We start from the raw sequence: 27870 nt of genomic DNA, 5'->3' as shown, positions 1-27870 counted from the left end.
CTACCTAAACTATATAATGATAAGAATATTAATATAGTGAATACCAACTTAGAATCAAGTGAAGTTGACCTACAGGGAACTAGCTGCGCCATTGCTTCAGGAACCTCAATACTTAAATTAAATGCTCAAACTTATAGAGTAGCTTCGCTGAAAAACGTGTCCATTGGTAGCCGAGCAAAAACTTGTTAACAGCATCTCATAATTAAAAAACAGGTTTTGTTATTACTGTATTATCAAATATAATTTTAAAGAATGGTAGTATTTTAATAGGACAGACTGTCGGACATACTGACATATAGTCACTGCTCCATAATATTAATTCATTTATATCCATTCCAGGTGAGGGGGGGGGGGGGGTGCTTATTTGTGCCTCCCTTCTATCTCAGAAACCATTAGATATCAAAGCAGACTTAAATGCAAAGCTGACCATTTTACAAAAATGCTTCCGTTTTTACCATCAAAAACAGCGATAACTGTAGAAAAACTTAAAGTAAAACATTTATAATGCAATGGTTTTAAGTATTGATTCTTAATAGGAGAAGCTTCCCCGCGAAGTAACATTAGTGAAACACAAGCAGGAATAAATATAAGAATTGTGATAATATTAAACAACAACAATTTTAATTGAAAAGAAGGGGGGTGGGTAGTTTTTCATTTGTGGGTATAGTCCCTTTCTTGGCAACGCCTCTAAAGGGGCTTTTAATAGGTTATTTTAGGTTAGGTTAGGTTATATTGGGTTAGGTGATTGCCCCGCAGGCGCAGGGTTAGGTAATTGGCCCTGCAGGGTTTGAGCCCCCCGCAGGGGCTAGAAATAGGAGAAAAGCTACAGTGAAAATACGAAGAAACGCCCCTTAAGAGGCGTTGTTACGAAAGTGACTAAACCCTAATTTGTTTGTTTCAGGTAAAGTTAGGTTATTTCCGGTACTTGGTAGCCCCGTAGGGCTAGGGCACCGCCTCCTTTAAGCTGGGGTAAGGCATAAAAATGAAAATCACAACCCCTCATTTATTAAAAAAAACAGGAATAGTGTATAGTGCTTAATAATCATTTTAAGGGAAAGCAACGTTGCTTTAAATATCATAATCCTTATTTCTGATCCTGAAATAGAATCCACAGCCACTGGAGTATTAGAAACTAATTTTGACGTTCCTGATCCTTTAAACTACCTGCCTCCAGGTAATTCAAATCCAAGTAGTCAGGATATATTTTATTGCCCATAAAAGATTAAAAACTCGTTTTAACTTTTGTAAAATTAAAGCTTTTGTAGTGCAAGATTGAATTTTTATTGTATTGTAACTACAAACCAACAGTGTTTAAACCTTATACCAATTATTTATATAATGAGTAATTTTGTACATTTTGTTTTTCTCGTCAATTGTCCCATCCCTTAAGTTTTCTTAAGATTGAACCCGGTATTAGTGTCGGACTGATTATGACGTAACAAAAAAAATTAGCCAATGAGAGGACATTATTGACCAATGGTAAAATTCATAGTAGCCTCTCATTGGCTAATTTTTTTGTTATGTCATAATCAGTCCGACACTAATACCGGGTTCCTTAAGATTACCAAGTTAGTCACTAGTTTTTTACTGTTGTAGTTGTGCTTTTTAGGTTAAGCTTTATACAAATCCTGCGGTGGTTTTAGTCTATTTTTGGAAACCTGAATCCCTTGTACCTAGATACAGCCCTAATTTTTTTTATTTTTTTCTAGGTACCCCTATCCCTTCAGCTTACACATCACGACTGCCCTCCCCAGCTATTTCTACAAGAAAAGAACTTCAACTCGAGGCATAGAATATAAAGCAATACAATTAATACACAGGACAGGAAGATCTCAAAAATGTCTTGACCTTAAAGTGTACAATTTGTTTTGAACCTTGTTTTGATTTGGCTAGGTTTTACCTTTTATTAGTGAATCTTGTTTCAATTCTTATATAAAAGTAACAAGATGTTTGTCTGTTTCCTTTACAGTGATGCTTCTTATAGGTCCAGGGAATGTTTATACATATTTTGGGGAGGGTACTTCTACACTCCCAAACTTTTAGCTCTTTAAAAATTAAAAATTAAGTATATGGTTGACGTCTCCATCTAGATTACCTAGAGGCCTCTAGGGGCTAGTTGCTAGTAAATATGTATAACAATATTTTTCTAATTTGAACGTGTGAAAATATCTTGTAGAAAAATTAACATTAGAAACTTTCTTTTTAAAAGATTTTTATTCTATGATAATAAAGGCTGCAAGAAGAGGTTCTGCTTTAGTTTCACCACCTGTTTTAGAATCATATAGGTATATAGGTTATCATAATGAAACTTTAATAAAATAGAAAAATTCCTTACAGTTAGACTAAGAGTTCAATTTAGATACATCGGAAATGAGACAGTTTTATGTTTTAATTAACAAACTAAAATCTACAGACGATTGAATTTTGTTGCAAGTAATTGTTGAGTTATGCAAATAAGGACCAGCGTAGTGTGAAAAATGTTAACAAATAAAATATCAAAACATATCATTTTGAATATTGGAATACCTACAGGTTTATATTTAATTTATGATTAACACTAATTTGGAGACAGTTACATCTTTTTTTCTGCAGTGCTTAACATATGATGTATAATACATCAGCAACATTCTACATATACACTAGTGATTTTATGTATAAAGTTTCATATGGTAAAATTTCAGTGCCTTTGAAGATTTACAAGAACAAGAAAGTGCAAACAAAATGCCGGACTTCACAGACCACAAGCTTAAATGTGCTTCAGGTGATTGTTAACATTTGTGGTAGCACAGATACTCTATGATTAAGCGTGTCAATCAGAAAATTACTTGTATTATTTTAGCTGTTTATCTTTTTTTTTTTCATAGTAACTTGTTAAATAATATATTCCTATTGATTCAGCTGTTGTTGTTATATTTCTTGGTAGAGTAATAAGTTTTTGCAATATATTCAAATTAATTCAGCTATTGTAGTGGTATTTCTTGACAAAGAAACTGGTTTAGAAATAAGCTCTTTGCAATATATTAAAATTATTTTAGCTGTTGTAGTGGTTGTATTTCTAGCCATAGTAACGGGTATATACAAATTACTTCAGCTGTTTTTTTTACCATAGTAAAGAGCTCTTTGTAATATATTAAATTTATTTCAGCTGTTGTAGTGGTATTTCTTGCCATAGTGACTGGTATAGTGATGAGCTCTTTGCACAAGATAGAAGAAGGAAATGTTGGTATTTACTACAAGTATGGAGCCCTAATGGAGACCACCACAGGTAAATTATTTAGCTATTAATTTGAAAAAACTTTAAAACTTAACTTTTCTGTTATTGTAACTAAAAAACAACAATTTTCAGAATGGATTCATTATTACTTGGATCTTACACCAGGACTCTAGATTATCATGTACTCTAATTAAGTGAAACTTTTAGACGGCTAAAATAACGATCCCTCATACCCTTCCCTTCTACTGGATGAACGAACTGACCAATAAGTGATGTCCATGTTAGCAACCTAAATTTACAACAATTTTTCTCTTGACATAATGTCTACGTATATTCTACATCCATTATTTGAAGTCATGTTGTGAATTTACAATTTTTTTTATAGGCCCTGGAATACATTACATGGCACCTTTTGTTGTGGACGTTAAAGAGATCTTAATCCGTCCACAGACCACCACCATTGATCCTATCATGACAATCACTAAGGATGGTATTCAAGTCAACTTTATTGATGTCCAGGTAATGTTAAATTACAAAAAAATTTGATTCAATATATTATGAATGCTACATTTTGGTATACTTTTTTTTGAGAAAATTACATATATGAATTTGAAATGTTGAATTAAAAGCTGACAAAATTGTTAAAATTGTTTTATGCACAGATATGTAAATTCTTTAGATGCTAAATATAGAATTACATAAAATGTAGATTTTAATTATAATTTGATACATTTACCTCATACTAAATTATTAATTCTGCTATTTTTTTTAATAAATTATCTTTATTTTTCCTTATCAAAAAAATAAATACTTTTTAAACATTACAAATTAAAAGAAAATTAAATGAAAACATATATTATACAATTATCAAACTTTAAAATTAAATAGGGGCAAGAATGTCCCCCCCCCCAAAAAAAAAACAAACAAAAACTTTTTTGTTATATCCACATTTATTTTGTCAAATAATGCCTTTAGAATTTTTTAATATACCCTGCGACATCACATGTTATCTCAATAATCATAATTAGCGGAAGGAATGGTTATTTCTCGCATCGTATTATAAACAGCTTTCCGCGGATATAGAATGTACAATTATAAGATTAAAACTAGTTTTTTAGCCCCGAGGTGCCGAAGGCACCGGCTAAAAAAATTAGTTTTAATCCTATAATTGTACATTTTTATATTCGTAGAAAGCTGGATATTATACAATGCTAGACATAGTCTTTTCGTATGGATGAGAACCGGTTCCTATCCACCGGATTCGAATGAATACGAGAAAAAATATCACTCTCTCTGAAAAATGTTTTCTTTGACATTATAAATATTTTTGATCTTTATAATGAAGAAAACAAATATTAGAAAAGTAAAGTGAGAGCCGGCAATATAAACAATATCATTGACTTGTAAAACAAATAAATACATTTTTAAAATTTTAATCAAATTAATTATTCATTATTATTTTATTAAAATAATATCTAGTGGCTTCTCCACTAGTAGGGTTTTATAGCTATTAATAGTTCCTATAAAAATGACGTCATACAATAGAAATGACCAACGCTTGGCCAGTACACAAACTAAATTACCAATGGCAGTCCAGAATACATTTTCATTGACTAATGGTAGAAACTATAAATAGTTTGTTGTGGAAGAACCAGCACATTTAATTTTTTTAAAACAAACCACTAGAATGATTTTTTGTGGGGGGGGTCGAAGAATTCAAAATTAAGGGGAATATTTACTGGAAGTATAATTATATTAGTCTAGCAGTTAAGCTTCAACCAGAATAACAGCTGTTGACTGTTGACTGTTGAGCATCCAAAACCCAAGATTACTTTGATATAGAAACAATGATGACATAATCCACAAGTAGAAAATCACCAAAAAAAACAAGGATTTTCAGTAGCCATAAATCAAGAAAAATATTTAGAAAAAATCACGAAAACTTTAACATATGTTTTAATATTTATAGCTTTATGGCATGACTGATAGACCAACGGTCCAAGAAAAAGATATACCAAATGCTTACAACAGTATAGGTATCTTTAAAAAGTAGTCTTTCTTAAGTAGCAACAGTGATAATCACATTTCTACGATTGTTTTACAGACTGACAAACGGTCAGACAAGGTGAATTATAGAATAGCTTTATAAAAAAGAATATAATACCAGCACAAAGAAGGTTACTTTCTATGCGCAATAATTTTTGACAGGAAATTTCTAGAAAAAACTGGTCTTTAAACAGCCCAAAATATTAATAAATCAATATTCTTTTGTAGTGTGGTAGGCGGCATCATACGGACAAGCCTTTTCTAGAGTATGCGATGCTCCGTGTTTATCAAATCACACCCCGGCGCTAATCCCAGCTTATCACCATTCTATCCAGCCCCTCTCTGGGCATTGTCTACACATCAGAGGCGGCGGTCAACTTGGACACCGCTGATAATGGGAGGGGCGTTGCCCCTCTCCCCTTCATGCCCCAGCAACCTATCCTTTTCCGGGAGATGTCTACCTTCCCCCTTACGGGAACCTACCACTCTACTGCTCACCTGAATGGGGCTCCGCCCCATCTCCCCCACACCCTTTCTACCTAACCCATTTATCATCTATTTTGTATATAAACTAGTAACCTTATTATAAATGTATTCAGTTCAAATATATCTTTTAAACAGTAACTACTTGTAGTCTTTATTGATAGAATCCTTAAGGCTAGGGGCTCTTTTGAATCGAACTCGCTCAGTAGGGTTGAACTGCTTCACCCCTACCACAGTAGCCTCTGTAGCTCTCTATTAAATATTTATTTTATATCAATAATTAGGTGTTGGGGTTTGAATTTGAGCCCTTCATTTTGATTTTAATTTCAAAAAGAAAATAGTACAGTTTAGGGGAGGGTGATATTTTATTAGTTTTAAAAAGAAAAAGATAAATATTTTTTGGCGGTTGAATTTTTCCTAGGGGCAATTTATCTTGTGAGGGTGGTGGTACATAATCCTTAAAAATAGTTACAAACCTTCCTACGACCTGCATTGAACAGGAGAACCATTTATGTTATATACATATTTAGGTGATCAGCCGAGTAAAAGAGAAGCAGCTAGTAGAAATGATCCGGACCTACGGAGACAATTTCAGAGGAGCTCTCATAGAGGACAGAGTTAGAGAGGAGCTGCGTAAATTCTGTGCCAATCATACCATAGACGATGTTTATAAGGTAGGGTTAGATGAGAATCAATCTTTAGCTATGGCAATGATTTTATTTTTACTTGAATCTAACACCAGATTTTCTTGTTCTAAAAAAAGTGAACTCTGCAGCGGGCTAAAATAACGATCTCTCCCATCCCCCTCTTTACAACATCCCCTCTCTACCAATAAATGCCAGAGGAAATAGCAAACCTAAATTGACTACAATTTTTTCACTGTCATAATATCCATGTATATTCTACATCACTTGCTATGCCAGTTTTATGTCAGTGGGACGTCCTCAATGTTCAATCTATCATGGCAAAACATAAAAAGAGAATCTAGTAGAATCAAGAGCAAATGAATCAATCTCACTTTCACATATTCGAACAAAAATTGGATTAAGTAATTTGCTGAATAATTTCGTGTTTAAAAATATTGTTCTTATCAGTGTTGTATAAGAGGGAAAGCGAATAATACGATTGACTGGTTGTTCTTTAGGTGAATAATATTATGCCCTTAACTTTTCCTTCGGTGCTTTCCCTCAAAGTACTTATCAAGTATAGTACAGTCCCCCTTATTTTCAAAATTAATTTAAAAATAGTGTAGTTCCTTGTTTCCTAACCAGTGTATCTATACCATTAGTGCCCTAATCCTGCGGGGTAACCCTGTGCCCAATAAGACCCTAACTTGACCAAAAGTGAAAAGTGAATCACAAAAACACTAAAAACTACCCCACCTCCCATCTAATTTTCTTTAATAAAACAATGTTGGGGTTCATTGCTCAACTAGACACTTTTAGGGAAATCGCCAATATTTTAGAAACATTTCATCATTGTTATTACACAGAAACACAGCATACACAGAAAACACATCTTTCTACTGAAATTTAATTCTTCTTAGGAAAAGTTTTTAGAGATCGCACCTCACGTCCAGAGTGGCCTGATCGATCAAATCGAACGGCTCGGCAAGGGCGGTCTCGAAGTTTTGAACCTGGTCATACCCAAGCCCGACATCCCCGCCGACATTGCGGATAATTACAAACAGGTATGTGGTTTGACCCCACCAGCTTTCTGTCATGCTTTCATTTGTTTTAGGAAAAGTTTTTAGAGATTGCGCCCCACGTGAAGAGCGGGCTGATTGACAGCATTGACCGTCTTGGCAAGGGTGGTCTTGATGTACTTAATCTGGTTATTCCTAAACCTAACATCCCCCCGGACATTGCTAATAACTATAAGCAGGTAATGTAAGTGGGTATCGAACACAGTTGTAGAGGGAAATCGCTCATGTGAAAAATAAATATTTATTCCTCTCCCGGTATTTATTAATTAATATTGATCAATTAATGGGAGTATTAAAACTTTAATAAGTCAAATCAAATTCCATCATTTATGCTAGACCATGAGTTTGGGATTTCTTGTTTCTATGAAAATGTAAGGCCTATGTAACCCCGACTACTAGTTAAGAATTTGTCATAAGTATTGGGGGGGGGGGGGGGTATTTGAATGTCAAGGGGTGTTTTCTCGCTTCAACTGGAAACCCCACTAGCAAGTGTATCCAAAAGGCATGTTATGTTGTATGTTGTTAGTTAAATGCATGGCTGGCGACTCTTTAAACTGTTTGGTACATGCTTAGGTTTGGTTTCATAAATAATTAACCTAATTTTGAAAGGTAGGGTCATCAAAATTGATAGGAAAGTGTCATGTGTGACGTCATAAATACGTCAATTATCCAACTCTTTTTTAGGGGTTTCCTTCCCACTTATCCTCATATCCTTCCTTTTTTGACGTATTTTTATGACGTCACACATAAAACTTTCCACTGTCCCAAATTGATAGCATTGGCCGTTGACATGTATACTCGGCACCAGATGTAACATAACTTTCTTATTTTTGATGCATCTTGACCTAAACTAAACAATAAAATACATTTATCATATGAATAAAGCTTTTGCAATTTACAGCGGTTGAAAATGTAGATTTAGAATGTCCCAAAAAAGTGCTAGATCTCAGAACTTTGGGGACTTTGAACTTTGATTGGTTGATCATTTCGTTAATATCAAGAGTTTCAACCACTAATTTTAATTCACAGAAGGAGTAATTTTGTCTATCATTATTGGGGATGTCCATCAATTTATCGACCCTTGTCTTATCCCTTAAGATCCCTGGCGAGATCTTTATTCTATAAATATGTCATAGTCTATTAGATTTTAGCAAAGCGTTTGATTATTATTTTCAGATGTTTAGAAGTGAAAATCAATGTTGTTTTGACTCTGAAATTGTAGTTTTTTTAAAAATCAAAGTGCATGCCATCTTTTACTATCCTTATGATAAAGTAAAAGGATGATTGTGTGTGTATCTGTCTCTCTATCTGTACCGATATGGTTCTCTTTTACATTGTTGCTTCTTATAGGTCTTTATAGCTAGTTTTAAATATTAAAGAAGTTTGATGTTTTTTGCCCATTTAGATCTCTGAAACGTTTAAACTGATAAGAATACATGTCATAGAGTTTTTGTTTTGGACGATTAAAGGATCGAATTATCTTTTTAAACGTTAATACGTCACTTTCTACGAGTTTGGTTTTTGATTAATCTTTTTTGTTTATTGAAGGATTTGACAAAAATTAGGAAGCTTTTAAATGTGCCTGTAAAAAATGACGGCATACTGGCTTACCATAGGTCAATTAAATGAATACTTGCCAGCCATTTGTCAATCAAATGAATACTGGCCTGTCATTAGTCATTGGTTCGGTATAACGTATTTTTTATTAGGCACTAAATAGAGTCTCAAAATTTAAAGCATAGATTGCTTAAAATTCAATAAGATTAACTACAATCTTTAAAACTTAAGTCTCCTTAGTATTATAACATTAATTTTCCTTATGTAAACTGTAAATTACAGAAATGTTATAGCTGCGCCTCTTATGGGCATATCTGTTCTTGTTTTGATTTGGTCATTGTTAAAATAAATACAATTAGGTTAGTAATTACTTTACTAAATAAACAGAGCAAATGTGTTAAATAAAAATGACGTTTTTTATGAACAGCACAATTTTTTTCTCATGTTTTTTTTCATAGATGTAGGTAGAATGGTTTTTAAAATTAAACGCAATTGAAAGAAAATTTAAAAAAAATAATTCAAACTTTTTCAAGAATACAGCGGTACAAAGTGTCTCAAAAATCAACCATGTGATGTCATAAAAATGAGTGATTATCCATCTCTACTTTAGGGGTTTACTTTCCCCCTTTTCCTCTCATCTCCCTCATTTTTATGACGTCACTTGTCTGATTTTTGAGACACTTTGTCCCGCTAATCAAGAAAACAAGAAAATAAACGGCAGAATCTATGCGCATCCAGTTTAGACATTGTCCGTCAATCTGTTGGTGTAATGCTAGGAGAGTAATTTCTTCTTTTTTTCAGGTGAAAGTGCAGTGGACGAAACAGCTGGCCGAAATCCAACAACAAAAGACAGAAACTATCAAGAAAGAGACTGAAAAATTGAAGGTATGTACATGCCAAAATTAGATAAAATATAAAGTTTAACATCCTTAGGGATCTTTTGGGATAAGACAATAAAGATAAATTTATACAGATCTGATTTATAAAAGTAATCTTTCTGTATATTAACATTGTTGGTGGAAAAGTTAGTACACTGCTAGTTAGTAGCAACCAATCAAGATCTGATAAAACCAAGACTTTGGTTACCAGTATAGTTAACAGTCCAATGTCCCTTCCTTCCCTCAATATACCAAATTCCAACTTTTATATTGTAAGTTTAATTATTTAAAATTTTAAATGAAATGTTTAGGCCCTGGCTGACGCTGAGCGAACTAAAGCAGTTTTGGAGATCAATATCCAACAATCCATTTTGGAGAGAGAGGGAAACCAAAATATTTCTAGAATTGAAAATCAGATCAGGTATCTATCTATCTAACTAACTATATGGCTGTCTATCTATCTGTCTATCCATCTATTTATCTATCCATCTATCTATATATCCATCTATCTACATATCTATCTACCTATTTTTCTATCTATCCATCCATCTATCCATCTATCTATATATCCATCAGTCTATCTATCTATCTATCCATCCATCTATCCATCTATCTATATATCCATCTATCCATCTATCTATCCATCCATCTATCTATATATTCATCAGTCTATCTATCTATCTATTCATCTATCCATCTATCTATATATCCATCAGTCTATCTATCTATATATCCATCCATCTATCCATCTATCTTTATATCCATTTATCCATCTATCTATCCATCTATCCATCTATCTATATATCCATCCATCTATATATATATATATATCTATCCATCCATCTATCTATATATACATCCATCTATCTATATATACATCCATCTATCTATCTATCCATCCATCTATATATCAATCTATCTATATATATTATATATTTCGCTCTGTTTGTCTTTCTTTCTGAATATATGTTGGCTTGTCCTTCTGTTTGTCTGTCTGTTCATCAGTAGCTTTGTCTGTCTTTTTTGTCAGTCTGTTCTTTTAGTATTTCTGTTTGACTGTCTGTCTGTTTGTCTTATGTCTCTTATTTTTCTCATTGTCCTTTTGTCTGTCTAGTTTAAATTGTGTCTATCTGTCTTTAATTATGTCTGTCTCTAAGTGTACCTATTGTCTATATATTGGTTTGTCTCTTGTTTCTTCCTGTTTGTTTGTCTATTTGTATGTCTATCTGTTTGATTGTCTGTCTATCAATTAGGTTGTCAGACCGTGTGTTTATCTGTCGTTTAAATATGTCTGTATCTAATACCAAACCTATCCCTGCTTCAAATCAAAAGTATTGGTTGAGTTGTTTGGAAACTATTTTAAATCAACCAATTAAGATTTATGAGAGGATAAAAAGTTTTTAGGGCGACCAATGTGAATTATAAAAATTTGGGTACTAGTCTAATTTACAGTCCAATGTAACCTCCCTCCATGAGATTTCCTGTCTCTATCAATCTATCTATCATTATACCTATCTATCTATCTACCTATCCTAGGAAAGAGAAAGAGGAGAGTATAGCGGACATAGCCAAGTACAAGGCCACAAAGGAGGCCGAGGCCAACCAGCTGCTGTACACAGAACAGTACGTACAGCTGGAGATGGCCAAGGCAATGACCCAGAACACCAAGGTTTACTTCTCTGGACAGAATTCTGAGCTAGGAGCTATCATGAGCAAGCTCTTTAAAACAGAAACATAATATGATAGTACAAGGTTTCGTGATTAACAAAGGAGCTTTAATGAAATTCATCTTATTAGTTATTTATAGCATCGTATTATAGACAGCTTTCCGCGATATTCAGGCCAGTTTTGTTATCCCTGAGGGGCTGAATGTCCGGTCAAACAAAACTGGAATTAATTTTATGGCTTCTAATTTAATATTCATGGAAAATTGTCAGTAATACGATGGTATTTTTTAGTATTTCTTACCTAAGAACCGGTTCTAATCCAACGAATATCATTCGGTTTTCTATGCTATATTGGAATATAAAAGACATATTTATATGCTAATACTAAATAGTTGTTCCTATTCTAGAGCCTAGAGGCATTATGTTGTAAAAATATTTTTGTGATTTTTTTTATGTCTGAAATTAAGATATATGTCTATAATTTTTATTTTAACTAAAAAAACGGGTAGGTATACTAAATATTTAAAGAATTTGTTTCGAATAAAAGTGATAATATTCTTATTCTTCTATTTGTATAATATAGTACTTAGCTTTTTTCGCACAATATATTGTAATGCAATTAAAAAATGAAACTAGCACAAGATTATAATTTGGGGCTAGTTAACAATTCTATACACCTCCCAAAAAAATAAAATGCAGAAGAATAAATGTAATAGTAAACAATGGTACCTTACACTGAGACCTTGTAGACATTGAAATAGATATTTGAATAGATTCACGGTCATAAACTGATGTGGATTCTTAAAAAATCTTTTGCCTCACTAAAATCAACAAGGCGCGCTATTTTAGTGAGGAAGTGAGCCAAAGTATTTTTAAGAATTCACCTCAGCTCTGGTTTAAAATAATGTATATAAACGTAATTTTTTTTATCATTGGCAATGGAATATATATTTGCTTTAGATTTTTATCAATTTTAATTGATTTCAAAATAATTTTTGGGGGATTAGATTGAAGGAAAAAGAGCTAAAAAACAGAAATAATATATGAAAACTTTAGTGTTTTTATTATATCAATACAAGACTAAAGTATCAACATTATATTGATAGTGTATATCTAAAAAATATATTTTCATTTATTAGACAGTTTGTTCATTCATTACGAGGGAGGGGATAGGGCAAAGGTTGGGAATATAAACCACTGCACTGTATTGAAATTTTATGCAACCAAGATGAAAGCACATTTATATTACACAATTAAAATCGACTAAAATTGCTAAAAATAAATATTCACAATTTTTATGTTTAAAATGAGTGTGATATTTCTAATTGTATTGTGATAACTAAGTGTTTAATATCTATGTCAGGGATGATTTTATTTATCATCATTTGGGATGTATATTGATTTCATTTATTGCCCATTGACTTATTCCTTTAAACTCGACTTTGCAAGTTCCTAGAAAAAAGTTTCAATATTTTATACCAATTAGCACACCAAAACTCAAGGAGAAGTCATTTTAAGTTTTTGTTCACCTTGTTAAATAGTACATTCTGCCTTGAGAAATAGACAAAAAAAAATAATTTTTATTAATTTACTAATAGTGCCTGAAATATTTGTAAACATTTTAAAATTTTAAATGTAAAAAGTATGATTTTTAAACTCAAAATTTTTATATGTGTTTAATGAAATGTTCTTATTGTTGTTCAATAAAATCCTAAATCATTTCAAACATCTTTTCCACTATTAGTTATATTTTGATTGGTACATTGTTTTATAATAAAACTAGCGTCTGCGCCTCTAGAATTTAGAAAACTTGTATTGGAAGATGTAAGGTAGGACAGAAAATAGCCTTATACCATATTAAGACTTCAATCTTAAAATAATATAGTGTTAAACCATCCCAGGACCTATATAAAGATTCCCTTTAGTTGTGAGCTTATTTGGTTCAGTGTTTGGCGAGATCTAAAGCTAAAAATAAAAAAATACTACATAATATAATATTATATCTATAATACAAAGTAGCTTGATGTCTGTCCGTCTGAAGCTTAAGATCTCAGTAACCGCTAAACAGATTGGGATCTACTCTTCAGGGATTATACCTACTGGTCCTGTTATGGTTTTAAGCTATTTTCCCCCAACCCCCCAAAAACTTAAAAAACCAACCCCCCCCCAAAAAAAAAATTTATTCACATTTTTTGTAAAATCTTAGTAAATGCTGAACAAATGGGGCTCTACTCTTCTGGGAATATACCTACTGGTCCTCCGGTGGTTTTTAGCTATTTTCTAGAGAGGTGGGACACCCCAACCCCCCCAAAAATAAAAAAAAATCTCCATTTCCAAATTAAATTTTTTTTGTTTTGTTTTGTAAATTAAATCCAGAAATTGGGATGGGGGAACCCCACTGCACCATTACATCTTTTAAAAGTTGTCGCACATATAGGTATTAAATAAAATTTACAGAGAAGAGTTTTCAATTTTTGTGTATACTTAAATTTATACTTTAATTTTTACGAATTGAAATTTTTGTGCATACGGTGCACAACCTGGGTTTAATTTTACCAAAGAGTAATTCGGCAAAGAATAACTTTATTGAATATATAACTCTAAAAAAATTCTTATACGAGGGTTGACTCTCCATTACCTCATGGGGCGAATCCCCTAAAGGCTAGGGGCGAAGCCACTAGTATATATATATAAACACAAGTTATTTTTTCAACATTTTGTTAACCCTTACAGATCGGGGGGGGGGTCATATTGACCCCCCCTCTAGTTTTTTCAATGTCATTTTTTTTGTAGGTAAGATGGAGAGCTGTGACTTCATGACTTTTTAAGTTTAGTAATTATGCGTCGGCAAGAGTTGATTTTATTAGGATATCTTGTCTGTGTCGGTCGTGGTGTCCGGTCAAAGTCGGTTGGGTAGCACCAAAATTGAAAAAAAATCTAAATACTTTTGTGTATAAGGTAGAAACCTATATTTTTTCTGGTGAATACTAAGTTATCAATGACCTAATGAGAAAAGTGGTGTTATGACCGTTTGACCGCACCCTGACCGACTTTATGACCGATTTTTGTCCGGCTTTTCCTACAGACATATATCCTGAATATCGTGGCTTCTATCACAGCTAGAGACCTAAAATTTTTTTTGGTAAATTCTTGAGCAACAATAAACAGATAAAAATATTAATTGGCGCCACCAACCGCCGTTTTACCGCCGTTTTACCGCCGTAACCGCCGAAAATGGCGGTTTCCGTTATTTGCCGTTTTTCGGCGGTGATCAGAAAAAGTAATTTTTTTGTTATGAAAAATAAAAGTTCGTCCTAAAATTTGGTCATCCTAGCTGCAAAATTGGCCGCTCTACAGCTGTTTTAAAATTTAGCGGCTGGCCGCTAAAAAGCGGCTAAGGAGCGGCCTGGCCGCTATGACTAGAAAAAGTAATTTTCTCTAAAAATACACATGAACCACCAGAAAAAAATTTTACGTCTTTATCTGTAACAGAAGCTGAGATAGAGGGGGGGGTCAATATGACCCCCCCCCCGATCTATTAAGGTGGGAATTGGGGCCCGATCTGTAAGGGTTAATAGAAGACAATTGTTTCACTACTAAATAGATCATCAGTTCTAATTCAGATGTATAATGATTCTGCTATCCATCTAGTATCTTTTTAAAAGCAATTTTTTAATATTTTAGAAATGTAACAAAAACATAACAAATTATAGAAATCTGAACTTTAGTAAATATAAAAGACATGCAAAAAAATACAATTTTTCATAATAAAGAATATTTAAAATTACATTTGCAGAAAATGAACAGGACTATGGAAATGGTTTATAAATTCGAGCACCTTTATCAAATCAATAATTGTTGGAGTTTTTTTCGTGACAACGCCTCATAAGGGGGGTTTTGTGGTATTTTCACAGTACATTTTCTCTAGCCCCTGCTGGAGGCTCTTACCCTGCGGGGCAATCACCTAAGCCAACATGACCTAACTAAACCTAAAATAACCTATCAAAAGCTACTGTGAAAATACGACAAAACGCACCTTAAGAGGCGTTGTCGCGAAAGGGGCTATACCCGAGAAAACTAATGTGGATAAGGTTTATTTATCTTCCTATTCCTGGGAAGTTACTGGCAGACCTCAGCGCAGTATCCATCACAGCCACCCCTATGGCATGACTGACAACAACGTGTACCTGTTATTTTTAGAATATACAGATCAATCTATGCACTTTACTTTTTAAAAGCGAAGCTTTTCTATATAATTAGGGTCGGTCCATCCGTACGTTCAAAACAATTATTTTTTCATTAATTTAGACATGTTAGAATTGTCTTATCGATTTCAAACTTCAGAAACTTTTGTCCGTTTCAAAACATCTCGTTCCTAGCCTGAGAAAATATCAATAACCTCTACATATTGGACAATACTCAACAAACCTTAAAATGGTGGTTTTTAGTCATTTCTAAGGTTAGGAACGAGATATTTTGAAACGGACAAAAGTTCCTAATTCTACTCCTCAAGGCCTTTCCTAGGAGCACTATGAAGCCATAGTTCTGATTCAATGAATTTTTGACTATCATTTACATATAGCTATACAATTGTATGTCTGGTCGTCCGCGGTTTTAAGACTTAAGATAAATTTTAAATCATCCAGAGGTGTAATGTACTTATAAAAATCATTTGCAGAGTCCCACTTTGGTCTCAGATAAAAATGTCCAAAATCGAACCACCATATTAGGCAAGGCACCCCCTCCCTCACTCCTGCTGTCCCACGGACGGGGAGGTAGGGATAGGGGCCCTAAGGCCTAGAAATATGCTTATCTATTAACAATAACTGATTAATTGTGCTGTTATCCATTTTACCCTGTTATTTTGTATATTTGATATTGTGTAGTTAGTTCTGTTACAACCTTTGAATACAATACACTCTTGTAAATACTCTTCCTTGTTGTTCTGTGGTATTGGAGCGAAGCTCCCCTATAGTGACGGTTAAACACGGTCCACTATGTCATCCACTGTTTTATATTATTTATGTACGCCGCTAAGTACTTCATAACCCGCAATAATCAAAATTGATTTGTATATTCTTTCCTACGTCACAACAAACACCCATGTTACACATGGAACCAGGGCAACACTCGTCATAGGTTGGTGCACACGGGGCTGGTGATAATGAAGAGCAGGTTGCCCAACCATCTGGACACTCTCCTGTTTCTGGCAGGCTAGCACCTAATATATAGATATTATCTTCTGATATAATATTGTCTGTTCGCCATCTGCCTAGATATCCTATAAATTAAATTGGACCTGACATGGTTTAAAGTAGGGTTGGGCCGGATACTTTTTTGGCCGGATACCGGATACCGGATATCCGGCTGATTTCAAATGCCGGATATCCGGTAACCGGCCGGATATCCGGCCAACGCCGGATATCCGGCAAATATCCGGTTATCCGGCCGGATAACCGGCCAAATAACCAGATATTAAAGTAGTAAAAAAAAATTTTTCTTCAGAAATCTTATATAAATTTACATAAAGTTAAACTTATTCAGAAAAAATGTTCTTCTAGCTTCAATAATTAGAAAATTATAGCCATTTAAGATTTTAAAAAGCAGAGATTTTTGGTGTTAAGTATAAAAAATTATAGAGCCGGATATCCGGCCGGATAATTTCAATATCCGGTATCCGGCCGGATATTGAAAATGGCCGGATATCCGGCCGGATATCCGGCCACACCGGATATCCGGCCCAACCCTAGTTTAAAGGTTTGTGTTTTTGAGGAATGTGACTCCTTACTGAGACAAAAGACTAATCTCCTGCAAAATATTGATCTTAATTCATTATTCAATCTCACCTACATTTATTTTTTCATGTTCAAGTCTTTTTTTTTAAACTAGCGACTACGCCCCTAGATAAGCTGGAAGCTACCCTGTTAAGGAGAATCCAATTGGTTCAGTGGATAGCGAGATCCTTCGGTACGATAAAAATACAATATTAATTAACAGGGAATAATTATAAAAGTTATAGAAATGGACATTAAACAAAGAAAATAATAAGTATTTAAAATGATATAATAAAATATAAAAAAATGTCAAGCAACTATAGGCTAAGAGTGAAGCAAATTATACAATTACTTTTTCTTTTCAATAATCCTATAGATTTTTAGCCCAAATTTTCTTGATATACTGAAATTTTTAGATTTAATAAAACAGATCTAGTATGATTACGGTTTTGTACCACTAAAAAAGGTAATGTATGATTCCATACCCCCATAAGGAAAAAGGATAAGAGGATGAATACTCACCCCTTTTTCATTGTAAAATACTACTTCCCCCCTACTAAAATAATTCTTCTGCTATTTATGTAAACCGCCCACGGCTTTTTGCATCGTAATCATAACCTATTCTATATATAGAAAAAAAAATACAAAAATTTTTTTTTTCTTATTATTTTTATTATTCTATAACTTATTAGGTTTTTAAAAAAAATTTAAGAAAATATTTAAAATATAATTTGATTTAGGATCTTAAATAACAAACAGCCAGGGACGGCTTTGGTCTGGTAGAAAAGTTTGTTATGCCTAGTTTAAAAATTGGAGGATTTACCTTTTATGATCAAAAATTTATTTTTTTTCAAATTAGCTTAAATGTAATATTTAAATCTAATTAACATGATAAAACTTTTAAATGTTTACTAATAAAAAAATTAATAGTTCAGCTGTAAGCCACCAGGATCACTAGTTGTCTACTTCAAATTCTTACTTGAAAACTAAGGATAAATATTAAATAAAATATTTCAAAACTGTGTAATAAAAATTAGTGAATAATCTGTAATGCTATCTACGTTTTTTCTAGAATAATACTCGTTTTTACAATATTTTTAACATTTTCAAGTGATGTTATTTAGCCCTCAGGGTTTGGCCCTTTAGTGACGAAAATCCAAAACAAGAAAAATACAGACAAAATAAAATTAGATGAACTCTTTGATATTCTAGTTCTACATTCAAAGCTAGATGGCACTGAAAAACTGATTATTATGATTTACAATCAGGTTCTTATATAAATTTGTAAAAACGTTTATTTATTAAGTAATAAAAGTTAGATAGACTGCAATATGAATCTTATAAACTAATAATGTGTGTAATAATTAAAGTCAGTAGCAAAGTTAAGAGAAATTAATAATGATAATTTTATATTCTTTTATCAGGTTTTATCAGAATTGGTAATATTTCTAAATATTTCTATATCATCCTATAAAAATCAGATGTATGTGTGGTAAGACGGCAGTATACGGACAAGCCTTTCATAGAGTTGCTATGCTGTGGCTTATCAAATCATCACCCAGCACTAATCCTATTATCACCATTTCACCCCTGCCCCTCCGGGGCCTTGCCGAGACCTCACAAGCAGCGGTCAGATTGGACAGCTCTAATAGTGGGAGGGGCGCGGCCCCTCTACAACCCCAAGCCCCAGTTACCTGCCTTGCCGGGAGATGTCTACACCCCCTTGCCGCAGCCAGACCTTCCCCTTTCTCTGCCATCACCTGCCTACCCCAAGGAGGCAGCCTTCCCTCCTACCTTTGCGCCTGTGGACACAGCCCCCAGCTCAAAGGAACCCATCACCAGCTACCCCTCATCATCTATTATTATACTTCTATTTGCTATATAAACCTGTATACCTTTTGTAATGAATCAGTTCAAAATATATCTTTGTAGTAGTAACTACTGCTAGTTCTTTATTGGTAGAATCTTTAAGGCTAGGGGCTTGTTTGGATTCGAACTCGCGACGGTAAGCTGAAACGCTTCAACTTACCACATATGCTTCAAACGGCAACTATAATTGTCTGGAAATTACATTTAATTTTAAAATATTCCCATTTTGAAAAGTGGTGGAATAACACTAAAAATTTAGCGCGGCAATTGCTCAATATAGGCCTCTAGGCCCACTGCCTATTTTATTCCTCCAAATACCTTGATTTCTCTCTTTTATTATTTTCTCTATGCATACCCCCCTCTCTTTATAATCATTTCATTCTGGCCGATATGAGTTTAGTACTCTACCATTTTATTTTGGTAATAATACCATTACGGCTGATAACTTTTTGAAATATACCATTCCATTTACAAGATAGACGAATCTGTAATGGTGGTAAACTTTATCTACATCAACATATTAGAAATCTTTCATGCTATTTTTAAATTTCGTAAATCTAAAAAATGCATAGAAATAATTTATAAAGATAACTAGAATATACCATTACAGTTTTGCCTCTATTGAAAGAGGAATGGTAGATTATAAAAATCATATTGGCCATGATGATATCATAACCAATAGAGGGGAAATGGAATCATACATTACCCTTTTAGAAGAATAAAACCGCAATCGTAGAATATATTTCTGCTTTTATAAAAATGATTCCAACCTACTAACTGTAATAACTACATTACTATACCTGAACAAGCAGATGCAAAGAATATAATTGCTACAGCAATGATAAGCTTCATTGTATCAAATCAACTACTTTAATGCACATTTAAATTAATCCTTTTATATATTTTTATGAGATAAGAAAATGTCAATAACAACACAATTTTTAATTTTTTAACGTCATGGAATTTATTACACGGATATATATTAATATTAATCATAAATCGGGTATAATTCCTTTCGTGGCAACGTCTCTTAATGGGCGATTCTTCGTATTTTCAGAATAGCTTTTCTCCTGTTTCTAGCCCCTGCAAAGAGGGGAGCTCTAGCCTCCAAATCTACGTGGCCTAGTGACTATTCCCAGTAGGGCAATCACCTAACCGAAAATAAAAAAGCAATTGTGAAAATACGACAAAACGCCCTTTAAGAGGTATTGCAGCGAAAGTGAATATACCCCATAAGTCTAATATTTTTGGTGTATAAGATTTTAGAGGATGGGCATATAACCATGATTGATTATAGCTTCAAGAGTAACGGTCACTTAAACAATTAGATGTTTAAAAGATAAAATTAGGAGACAGAATTTTGTTAAGGTATTAATACATATTTTTTTCTACAATTTTTACTTTTATGGTTTAAAGATTCTTTTCTGTCCATTTTTCTATAAAACTTTTATATTCTTTATGGCTTTGCCTCTTATATGCTTAGAAATAATGTGCTTTATTTTTTACTCTCAAAAATACAAAACAAATATGTATTAGTCTGACGCAAATTTCAATTTCTTAATTCTCAAATAATTAAACAAATAGGATCAAAGTGTAAATTAAAGTTTACTATATATTGTTACTAGAGTTGGCTCGATATAATTATCTCCCTATTGGCTAGTTTTCTATATGCATATCTATTTCTCAATAAATCTATTTTCCTCACCCGGCATTACTATCTAAAAGAAAGTAAATATTTAATAATTTAAATGATTTTTTTAAATTATATTTTTTTCTTTACATTACCATCACCAAAGGGTTAATGATGATGATTACAATTTTAGTTTAATATTTGAACACACAAAATGTCGCCACAATCGAATTCTTTTAAAACATAGTTTTCTTAAATTTATCATATTATAAATTTAAATTTTCTTTTTTATGATTAGAAATTAAATACATCAATATAAGGTAAATAGCAACATAAAATGAAAAAAATGAATTTATTTTTAATAAAGTAAAATAATGGGTCTTATCGTTCTGGGCAATGAGAGTTTATTATGGATTATTGGAGCACTATGAGTTTTAATCCTATATTCCTTGGAAAACTTGAGCTCGTTTATAGACATTTATTTCCTATATAGATCTGACATGGATCTTGAAGCAATTAAGCAGGCCGTTTTGTACATGTTAAAAATTGGAAGATTTCATTAAATAAAAGTAATCGCAAATATACTTAGTAAATAATTTTTTCTCATTAATTTTGCTAAAAATGATTACACACTTATTATTAATTTTGCGTTTTTTTTGTTTATTTTTAAACATAAAATTAAGTTTTTGAAAAAAATTCTTAAATAATATGTATGTATGCAAGCTTTTCCGCAGTGGACCTATCCGGGGAGGAGGAGAAGAAGAAGATGTACACCCCCGGGCAAACCTGCACCAAACCACCTGTTCTGACAGCCATGTCTCCCGTCCGGGTTTCCCCCACGGGGCTGGCCTAAAGGGCTTTTAAGTCAGCCCCTGTCAGCTCTGGAGGCCTTGGAGGCCTTTCAACTCCAACCCTCCATAACCACATCCAACATCACCCCCCCTCCTCCCCTCATCCTCTCTGGCGACATCCATCCAAATCCTGGCCCCAAATACCCTTGCTCTACCTGCTCCCGCAACATAACCCGCTCCTCTGGTGCCTTCCTCTGTAACTCCTGCCAACTTTGGGTTCATCCCAAATGTTCCCTCCTCTCATCCAAATCCGAATACAATTCTAACTGGTCCTGTCCACCCTGCATCTCTGCCTCCCCTACCCCCTTCTCACCCATTTCCCCCCAACAATCAACACCCCCACCTAAATCCCGTGGCCCCAAATTTCCATGCCCTATCTGTTCCTTAGGTGTTACAAAATCCACTGGCTCCTTCCAATGTAACTCCTGCCTCCAATGGGTCCACCCCAAATGTTCCCTCCTTCCATCCTCCACCCACTACTCCCCCTTCTGGATATGCCCCTCCTGTTCCCCCCAAAACTCCCCCCCTCCCTCACCCTCCACACCCAACTCCCCGTCTCCCCCACCTTCCCCAACAGCACCTCCATCACCACCACACTCTCAATCACCCCCGCCCCCTCCTCCCCCCACCCCTGCCCCCCGCAAACCTCCTGGTAAACCTTTCATCCTCCAATTCAACTGTAATGGTCTCCTTACCACCCAAGATGAACTCCACAACCTTATTTCAACCCTTAACATCCCAATTACCTGCCTCCAAGAAACTAAACTCTCCTGCAAATCCAATCCTAAACTCCTCCCTGGCTATAACTTCATCAGGAAGGATCGACAAGACCGACCTGGTGGAGGAATAGCCTTCCTCATTGCCGAAGACATCCCCTTCACACACCTTAACCTCAACCACCTCTCCAATGGCCCCCTTGAGGTTGATGGCATCCAAATTTCCCGCAATGGCTCCCCTCTACAAATCATCAACCTTTACCTCCCCCCACACTCCTCCTGCCCCCCACAATACACCCCTGACTTTAACCTCCTTTTTGAAAATCCAAATGACCTTATCCCAGTCGGTGACTTCAATGCCCACAACCCTGCCTGGAACTCCATTACCCTTGACCAATCTGCCATGAATCGTGGGGAGGCTCTGCTGGAAGCTCTCAATGAGAGCAGCCTTTGCCTCCTCAACGAGGATTCCCCTACCCGCCTTCCCCCCAATGGCCAACCTACCTCCCCTGACCTTTCCTTATGCTCTGCCCACCTTGCCCTTGATTTCTCCTGGCACACCCTTACCACCCTCCGTTCTGATCACCTTCCCATTCTCCTCTCCATTCCCGAAATCACCAGAACCCCCCGCCCTGTCAAAACCTTCCACAACTTCCATAAAGCAGACTGGGACACCTTTACCCTAGAAACTGAAACCCTTTTTGAAGACCTTCCTGACCCTTCCTCCTGCTCCCAAGGTGAAGCCACTTTCCGCCAAATCCTCCAAACTGCCTCCAAACACACTGTTCCTGCTGGCTTCATCAAAAATTCCAACCCTACCCTCCCTCAGTCTGCTAAACCCCTTATCCAGCAAAGAGACTCCTTAAGAGAAACCAACCCCCATGATCCTCAAATTCAAATCCTTAATGACCAAATCTCCTCAATAGTAAACCAACATTCTAACAAAAAATGGCAAGAAACCCTTTCCAAATCCGACCATAGAACAAATCCTTCCAAATTCTGGTCCCTCCTCAAGTCCCTTTCTGGCAAAAACAACTCCCCTCCCTCCAACCAACCCATTTCCTTCAACAACAACAAAGTCCACACCTCCCACCTCCACATTGCCGAATCCTTCACCAGTCAATTCACCTCTGTCTCCCGTCATACTTCCAACCCTTTCTCCAGAAAAATTATCCGTAAAATCCGCCGCCGCAACCACCTCAACAGAAACTTCCAACCTTTTACCCCTGCCCTTGTCCTTGAAGCAATTAAAAATTCCTCCAATTCCTCTGCACTTGGCCCCGACAACCTTAACATCCTTCACCTTAAACACCTTGGTCCAAATGGCATCTCCTACCTCACTAAACTTTTCAACCTCTCCATCTCCGCTGCCAACATCCCTGCCATTTGGAAACTATCCAAAATCATTGCCCTCCTCAAACCTGGTAAACCCCCTGACCTTTCCACCTCCTACCGCCCAATCTCCCTCCTCTGTCCTGCAGCAAAAGTCCTTGAACGCCTACTCCTCCCCTACCTTAAACAATCCCTCTCCACCCACCCCTCACAACACGGCTTTAAACCCCTCCACTCCACCACCTCCTCCCTCCTCAACCTCTCCACCACCATTGCCAATGGCTTCAATCAAAACCTCCCTCCCAGCCGCACAACTGTTGCCTCCATCGACCTTTCCAAAGCATTTGACTGCATTCCCATCCACCTCCTTCTCCAAAAAATCTCCTCCTCCAACCTTCATCCCAACATCATTAGATGGCTATCCTGCTACTTGCGTGGCAGGATGGCTTTCTGTTCCTATCAAAACACCAATGCCTCTCCTAAAATTGTCCACACTGGCGTCCCCCAAGGCTCTGTTATCTCCCCAGTCCTCTTCAACTTCTACATAGCAGATGCCCCCCACATTCCCCCTGCCCACACCTCCTCCTATGCCGACGACCTTAACTCCTTCCACTCCTCCCCTAACATCCCCCAGTCAGTTGAATCCATCAACTCCCACCTCTCCTCAATCGCTGACTGGGCCTCCACCAACGGCCTCTCCATAGCTCCCAACAAATCCACTGTCACCCTCTTCACTTCTGACCGCAAGCACCAATCCAACCTCCATCCTCAAGTCCAAATCAACGGCTCCACCCTTCCCCTTGAGAAAACCCCTAAAATCCTTGGAGTTACCTTTGACACCTTTTTCAATTTCAGTTCCCATGTCTCCACCATTTCCTCAAAAATTTCCTCCCGCCTTAGAATCCTCAAATGTCTGGCTGGCACCAAATGGGGCCACCAGAAGGAGACTCTCCTCACCACCTACAACACCCTCCTCCGCCCCATCACCACCTATGCCTGTCCTGTTTGGTTCCCTAACACCTCCAAAAACAACATTGACAAACTCCAAGTCCTCCAAAACCAAGCCCTCCGCATCTGTACTGGTTCCACTAAAAAATCTCCCATCAGCCACCTCCACCAAGAAACCAAAATCCTACCAGTACGGAACCACCTTTCCCTTCTTTGTTCCCAATACCTGGCCTCCTCCCTCCGCCCCTCCCACCCATCCTTCCACAACGTCACTACCCCCCCTGGCCCTAGATCCAAAAAATCCACCCTTCAATCCATGTTCCTTCCTACTCTCCAACCTTTTCTTTCCCCCGACAACACCCTCCTTCCCACAAACTACAAATCCACAATCTCCAGACTCCACACCTCAGCTGTCACCCAAGCCATAAATTCTTACCCCCCTAATCCTGTCCTTAATCAAGCTCCCCCTGACATCAACCCCTCCGAAATCCAACTCCCCAGGCACTACAGAACCATCCTCTCCCAATTAAGATCCAACTATTGTCCTAAACTCCAAAGCTACCTCCATTCCATCAACGCTTCTCTTACCCCCAACTGCCCATCCTGTCCTGTTAATCCTACCCCAGAAACAGTCCAGCACCTCTTTTCATGCCCAAATAATCCTACAAATCTTACTCCTATGGACCTCTGGCAAAATCCCACCCATGTAGCTGCCTTCCTCTCCTCCCATCCAAGTTTCACCAGCCTTCCTCCCCTCCAACGCCCCCCTCCAGAGCCCCCACCATAAGCCCACGCCCCCCCCCCTCACCCCACTGATGACTACCCGGACCGGAAACTGACTATGAGCAGCCAAAACAACAACAACAACATGTATGACATGGAACAATTAGTTGATAGAATGTTACCCATGTAGTTATTCACTTATCCTTAATTTAATTATTAATGATATGGGTTAAAGCTTTGTTAATTTTGGGGTGGACCCCTCTTAAGTAGACCCCTCTTGAAATGTTTGAAAATAAATCAGATTTACCCATTTCCCCCCCAAAAAAAATCGGAGGTGGGGGGGGGGGGGGCGGAGTGATGACAATCATAACAAGATTCTGCTAAAGTCACTAACATATTGGTTCTTTAAAAATTTCTTATTTTATTTTAGACTAGAAGGAATCATCTACCTGATTTTTATCCTATACTTTATTTTCTTTGTACTTATAATATAGCTATTTCATCATTGTTATATTTATTTACATTGACAAAATTAGGGTAACTGTATTACAGGGCCTTTAAAGTCATTGTACAAAACATTTCTTACAGCTTTCTTCTATAGATTATGAATTTTTGTGTTTTTCTCATCCTTTGCTGCGCCCTAGACAATTAAGCCATAATCTATGTGGAGGGGGGGGGGGGGGGGCTTAGCAAGGCGATAGTAAATTGTTTTAAAGTAGGTGTTGGAAAAAGCTTTTTTGTTTGGAAGAGGGCATAAACTTGAGCTTGCTAATTTTATTTTCTTCATAGTTTATATGTTCGTCCTAATTGCATATTTCCAAAACTGGCGATTTCTCTTGGGAAAATTGTGGTACCCTTCCTCAAAATAGTTATAAACCTTTCCGGGACCTATGAGAAGCTTTTCTATTAAGAAGAACCCGATCGGTCCAGCAGTTAGCGGACAAACAAACAAACATCCTGTTACTAATATTATAAGGATAAACAAAATAATTTTGTGTAAATTGTATAAAATTAGGAAGCAAAAATAATTAGATGGAAAATTAAAAATACATAATTTTTGACCTAAATACCAAAGATTTAGACAATCATTTGAAATAATAAAATAGAAAATGTATGTTAAAAGTTTGCTGTTAGCATATCAATATAAGACCTAAGTCGACCTATTCGTAGTAAGTTAGACCTATATTACTAATAAGTCAGTTAAGATACCCTCCTTATTAAAATAGTCGTCTTGAATTATTAAAAAGATAAATGTCTAAACTCTTGTTAATTTTTCTGTATGTCGATTTCAATTTTAGTTTTGAAAAAATGAAATAGTAATGATTTAATTGAGAGGGGGTTGGGCTGTTTTTTCGGGTCTATTTTTTTAAAAGGGTGAAGGAAACGCTCCCAAATATCTTTAAAACTTTCCGTTGACATAAAAGAAGCTACAATGTAAAGGAGAACCATATCTGTTCAATGGCTAGAGAGAATTTAAGATACAGAATCCAGACAAAAAATCTACAAATACAGATGTATAACCAGACAATTAGCTGGATCCAGTGTTGGGGACCTTTTTCGTCTGCTTGTAAATTGCTTTCTGCTCTTTTGTAGCGACTTGTATTTGTTAATAATTCCCGACGATATTGGCTATTAAAAAAAAACAATGAAAAGTCTGCACTGGGTTAATGACAGAAAAACATCATGTTTCTTTTATTTATTTTTCATTTCAGAACACTTGTCCCTGAGTCCTAACCCTTTTTTAAATTGGTTTTGTAGGGGTTGAAAATTAAAGAACATGTTAAAACACTAATTAAAGTGTCGTACAGGCTATAAACCCACTACACAGCACTATGGCTTAAAATTCAGTATAAATGGATATTAATCAAAGAGTCGCATAGACTATAAATCAACTACACAGCGCTCTGGTACAAAATTAGGTAAAATGGACATTAATGAAATATTAATACAGACTAAAACCCAATACACAGTACTATGGTCTAAAATTGAAGAAATGGGGATATTTATTAATGTTTTATTACGGGCTATAAACCCACTACACAGTACTAAGGTCTAAAATTTAAGACAAAAATGGCATTTTTAAATTGTCTTGTAGGTTATAACAAACAATAATATTATGGTTCAAAATTGAAGAAACTGGACATAAATTAAAGTGTATTACAGGCTATAAACCCACTACACATTACTATGGTCTAAGATTCACTAGAAATTAAGTTTCTTTATGTATAGCTATATACACCTATAGAATACCATGCTTTAAAATTCAAGAAAATATGAATTGATTAACTTGCTGTAAGCAGTGTAAGCCCACAAATCTACTACTCAGTACTATTTTCATTTTTAAGAAACCTTTGTCTGTTGATCAAGAAAAACTTATTTGTAATCAGTGTTGGGTATGAAATTGGAATGAAAATATACATAAATTTTAATTGTGTCTTTAAAAGAGGGTATTAACTATGAATCCACTACACAATAAT

At 35.4% G+C, this 27870-nt stretch overlaps 1 protein-coding gene and 1 long non-coding RNA gene across 2 annotated transcripts; one reads left to right on the top strand and one right to left on the bottom strand.

Moving 5' to 3' along the window:
- Nucleotides 1-530: 530 nt before the first annotated feature.
- Nucleotides 531-12554, top strand: LOC145323703 (erlin-2-like). Its single transcript, XM_080166167.1, has 12 exons — nt 531-578; nt 1106-1174; nt 1710-1786; nt 2233-2285; nt 2682-2761; nt 3146-3265; nt 3600-3733; nt 6274-6417; nt 7290-7433; nt 9807-9890; nt 10195-10304; nt 11420-12554. The coding sequence occupies exons 5-12, from the start codon at nt 2722-2724 to the stop codon at nt 11619-11621; spliced, it is 978 nt and encodes a 325-aa protein (XP_080022293.1). The 5' UTR covers nt 531-578; nt 1106-1174; nt 1710-1786; nt 2233-2285; nt 2682-2721; the 3' UTR covers nt 11622-12554.
- A 4038-nt stretch (nt 12555-16592) lies between these two features.
- On the bottom strand, nt 16593-20077 carry LOC145324529 (uncharacterized). The gene is made up of 2 exons (XR_013881283.1): nt 19994-20077; nt 16593-16771 (listed from the first exon to the last, which is right to left on the bottom strand). It is a non-coding gene; the product is annotated as an uncharacterized LOC145324529 (long non-coding RNA).
- Nucleotides 20078-27870: the final 7793 nt, after the last annotated feature.

The sequence above is a fragment of the Acartia tonsa genome, chromosome 7, assembly GCF_053477335.1.
Source record: "Acartia tonsa isolate MP-2025a chromosome 7, ASM5347733v1, whole genome shotgun sequence".
Classification (NCBI taxonomy): Eukaryota; Metazoa; Arthropoda; class Copepoda; order Calanoida; family Acartiidae; genus Acartia; species Acartia tonsa.
This window is presented reverse-complemented; position numbering and strand designations above follow the sequence as displayed.